At 42.8% G+C, this 4762-nt stretch overlaps 1 protein-coding gene across 1 annotated transcript; it reads left to right on the top strand.

Moving 5' to 3' along the window:
• Window positions 1-1354: 1354 nt before the first annotated feature.
• Window positions 1355-1783, top strand: LOC148041644 (uncharacterized). The gene has a single exon (XM_087693620.1). The coding sequence runs from the start codon at window positions 1355-1357 to the stop codon at window positions 1781-1783; it is 429 nt and encodes a 142-aa protein (XP_087549746.1).
• The last annotated feature ends 2979 nt before the right edge of the window (window positions 1784-4762 follow it).

Raw genomic sequence — 4762 nt, 5'->3', positions numbered from 1 at the left:
GTTCTTTGACGATCTTCCTGCTGTCCATCATGATTTGAGAAAAGTTCACGGCTATCCAGGACCACCAATATGTAGGACGGCGGACCTATGGCCCATCGTCTGCACATTCCTTGGGTTGTTTTACTTATTTAATTACCCAACGTTGTCGTGTTGCTACGCATCCGAGCCGTATACACCTCCATTTTTTTTGTTGTGCATTTGTGTTATTTTTCCACGTGTGATTCATTGTGTGTGATTGATGCATTACAATAATCCGTCCTTTCAGTACCCGCATCCAATGTATATATTCCGCTAGTGTGTGTGTGTGTTTTTGTTTCATGCATGATGTGGGTGTGTTAGAAAAATATGAAAAACTGATGCCAAAGGACATTATCAAGCTAATAATTTCAATGATGATCTCTTAGAAAAGTGCAGGGAATTGTGGAATCAAAGGAAGCTTTGTGGAAGCCGATCATCTAAGTTCAAAAGTTCCCATGAAATATAGTTGAAGGAAGTCTCTCAAAAGCTCCTTAAGCGAGTAAAGGTACATATTAAAGGATGCGAAAACTCAGGCTCAGCGGCTTCTTCAATCATCAATAAGCAAGGTCTAAACCATCTCCCAAGGACTCTCAAGAATCCTTCAATGGGGTTTGACAGCACTAGTGAAGCACCGAGAGAGCATTTTGCCACCCAGTTCTTAAGGCCGAAATCAAAGTTTGTGCGTTGATCTCCTGTTGTTGTAAAGAAACTAGAGGTAGCAATGCCTCAAATTTCTGCTAAAGATTCTTTGATATCTAAAGCACTAAAGACAAATGATGCTCCACAGAAGAAAGGCTTAAAGATGGATGTAATTATATTCATTGGGCTTTTTTTTATCAAGCTATGTTGAAGGAATCAGTGAAAAGTATGGGGGGAAAAGAGGAGGACGATCGACTAATTTGGGGGATGCTGCTGGAAAAAGAGGAGAGTTGTGGAAGATGATGGTCAATCAAGGAAGAGGTGGATTGGGTGAATATTGAGATACAACAAGTTGAACGAGATTATGACCTGAATAGAGCTGCAGAACTTAAAATATGGCAGTCTCATGTCTCTTCAAAGACAGCTGGAAGCAACTGAGAAAGCTTTGGATTAGTATCAGAACTCAGGCAAGCCAATGTTGAGAGAGGAAGTCACAGGAAATGACATTGCTGAGATTGTGAGCAAGTGGACTAGTACGTCTGACAATGGAAAAGCAGGTCGAGGTGGAATTGCAGGAGTAAAAGGGAGAGAGCCTGAAAAATAGCAGAAGCACAACAGGAGGACGAAGAGGAAGATGGGGAAGACGAATTCCTTCTGCCCACGCTCGTTCTTCTCAACAACAAGCGCAAGCAACGGGATGGGGGTAGGCCGGAACAGCAGCAGCAGCAGGAATAAGAGGTCAAGGCCTATCCCTGGCAATACCGTCTTCGTTGCAGACCTGCACACGGCCACTACTTCCAAACTGCTGAAGGGCTTGTTTGAGAATTTCGGGGATGTATCCAAGGCCAAAGTGGTTTCCCAGCAACAGGGCTATGGCTTCGTGACCTTTCATGCACAGGAGATTGCGGAGGTTGTTATCGCTGCAGGAGCCGGTAAGGATGGGCTTCGCATGGATAACAGGAAGATTCGAGTTTCTTGGGCTTCTGCCCCTATGCCAGAAGTTGAGACAGTTAACTCGAAGTTGCACATGAGGAATGACTCCAGGAAGCACCGTCATCGCCAAGGTTCAGGTCATCAGTATAGATCAAGATTGTTTCGCTCAACCTTGCCCCTTTGCCTTATATGAACCTTAGTGAGCACCGTGTTTTAGACGAATCTGGCCACATTTGTTGCAGTTAGTTTAGCACAGATTGCGTTGTTGGTCTGACATAAATAACAGGTCCATGACTTCAGCATCCAGCACTACTAGGGCTGATAAAAGATTCCAAGCTTGGTTAATGTCTATGGCAAGCTTTGTTGATCCACAATGAAGGCTATGAGTCTCCTTTGATCCATGTCAGTGCTTGCATAAGAGCTTATGGAAGCTCTAGTTCATGTCAATGAGTCACTGTGAACAACACTAATTTATCGGCAACAAGTTAGGGAGCGCAGAAGACGTGGACTTATAGTGGATAGCACTGATTTACAGGCAACAAGTCAGGACAATACGATTCCGCTGCTCCTATATGCTTAGAATGGAAGTGCCATGCAGATATGTTTGTGGTTTCTAGGTGTCTACACAGTTTTTGTCGTGTATGTATTATCGAGCATTCAGAGGTTAAGGTGTATTCAGGTCAAGTTCCTATTCGTTGTCCTCAATTTGGGTGCATTCAAACACTTGGTTTTGATCAGTGCCTGCCTATCCTCTCTCAGAAATGGTATGACCTCTATAACAAGAGATTAATAGAGGCAAGGATGCCTGAAGTTGAAAGGGTCTACTGTCCATTCCCAAATTGTTCAGCTCTTATGAACAGGCAATATCTTTTATTGGCAGAATACTCTCACCTTTTGATGAAGATAATTTAATACCCTGCTTTGGCTTTGGAGATGTGACAACACATGATCGCAAGAGTTTCAGTTTTTACCCAGATTAGCAACCTTGTCAAGGGTTTAAACAGGCTTTTGCATGATACAAACAGATTGTTCCTCATTTGTGCTTGGCTGGGCCTACATCTTTTGCTGCCACACAGAACTCCTTTGTTTTATGTACATAGGGGTTGCAGCCTACAGAACTCCTTTATTTTGACTTTGTATGGAACCCTAAAAATTTGTTCACAGGAATTATTACCCAGCAGAATTTAACAAGTCCATGTGCCAATGACAAAACTGAACTCGAACATCTGAATGTAAAGCTGGATATGTACAGCTTTTTCTGAACATGGACCTCATGTTACTCACTTGGCAAGGAATATAGTGAACTTTGGCATCAAAAATTCGATTTCTTCTTGTTAGTCTCTTCCCTTGTTGCAACTTGAACTCTGCATTCAGCAGCCCTTACACGAAATCTATGACATTTCTAGTGAACCCGACGTGAAAGTGCTCCATCACTTTTCAGCAAGATGGGAGACTCGCAAGAAGAGATGACAGATGACAATGTCATGAAGAACCTGTTTCAGTCATTTACAACCTATATGCAGCAGCAAGCTCATGCGAAACGTGATAGTGATGCCATGGATGCCTTGAAAGCTGTCCAACAAGAGATGAAGCAGTTCAACGGCCAACAAGTGTCAACTTACCTACATTTATATGAAGAAAAGATGAAGTTTTTTGGGGTTTCTCAAGATGTTTGGAGCCGCTACTTCTTGCGGATCATGGTGCGTGCTCTTGAAGTCCGAATTTCAGAAATTCAAGAAACACATGCTGCTTGGGCAGAGTTTAAGAAGGTATTAAAATATGAATATTTCCTGGAGGATATAGGTCTTATGAACTGCAGAAATTTCTTAGCATGGGCTTCTATGCCTAATAAGGGACTTTCAGTTACTGCCCTTCTGCAAGAGTTTGAGAGCCACTATGATCAGTTGGATGGAAGTGAGCAGCAAGCTTTGGAGATGCAGAAAGTGGAATTATTTTTACAAGTCGCTGATGTTGATTTACAGGAAAAGTTGGATGATATTTTGGAAGATCAAGCTACTGATTCAGGTTTAAAGACCGAATGGAGACATGTCATTGATGCTGTGAATGCTCTTGTTAAGAAGCAGCGCAGGAGAGTACGATTGCATCGTAATACAGGATCTGCTTCTGAAAAATATTTCGAGACTTCTTCTTCTACCCCTGCTACAAGTTCTATGCCTAAACTTACTCCTCCTGTTGTAAATCCACCAGTTCCTGCTGCTCTAGTGCCCTTATCTGTAGATGATGTTATTAAAGGCTTGGCAGATTTGGCGATTGAAGTAGTCAAAGCTGAAGTTGGTAAGTTAAAGGAGCAACTTATGTCAGTACCTGCTATAGCACCTACTCTAGCGACTGCTTTTCCAGCTAGTCAAAGAAAAGGGAGATGATGTATTTAGTGTGATAGTACAGAGCACCAACACTGCAGAGATTGTGATGCTTTTCAGGAAGCGCGTAAGAAGAATGTAGTGTTCTGGAGTCAAGATGGGAAGATATGGCTGACAAAGACTGGTGCTCCTCTTGACACAAACTTTGGTAAGGGAGGCATGAAGAAGCTCGTTGATGATATGGCTGCACGATCAGCTTATGTGAGTGTTAGAGGAGATGCTTCAGCTTATGGAGTCCAGCTTGAGCAGAAATCAGATGGAGACTCTGCTTTATGGTCCTCTGCCTTGGAGATAGCGAGAAGAGGGAAAGTTCAGGCATCTACTATGACTTGTGTGGGCTCCAGCGTTCGAGGAGAAAGGAGATGGGATTCTCTTGTTGACAGGTATTCTATTTTTGCTTATATGGCAAAAACACAGGGTTTAGATGCCATGGTTGAGGAAAAGAGAAGAAGAGATGAGGAGGGTCTCAACACCTCCAAAAAGACTAGAGGGGGTGACTTTGTTTCACCACCTGATACAGCTCCACCTATGTCAAGTTCTCCAGCTCAATCAGGTCCTGAACAACCTATGGGAGACAAGCAGATGAAAGAGAAGAGGCAACCAAGAAAGGAGCCAGGATTCAAGCTCTTGTCAGACCTTGATATGCAGACGGATATGAGTAAGATTTTTCATGAAAGAATTTTAAATAGTGAAGTCACTTTTACTGTTGGAGAAGCTCTTGGGTTTGCTAGAAGAGAAATACAGGATCAGATGCAGGATCTTTTGTGGAGGAAACAACATGCGATGGAAGG

Source organism: Lygodium microphyllum, chromosome 1 (genome assembly GCF_053477565.2).
Source record: "Lygodium microphyllum isolate KBCC chromosome 1, Lygodium_microphyllum_v1.1.10, whole genome shotgun sequence".
Classification (NCBI taxonomy): Eukaryota; Viridiplantae; Streptophyta; class Polypodiopsida; order Schizaeales; family Lygodiaceae; genus Lygodium; species Lygodium microphyllum.
The sequence above is the reverse complement of the archived record's forward strand: the minus strand, read 5'-3'. Positions and strand labels throughout refer to the sequence as shown.

Excerpts from the sequence above, each read along its gene's own strand:
- LOC148041644 (XM_087693620.1), top strand. The coding sequence starts at position 1,355 with ATGGGGGTAGGCCGGAACAGCAGCAGCAGCAGGAATAAGAGGTCAAGG.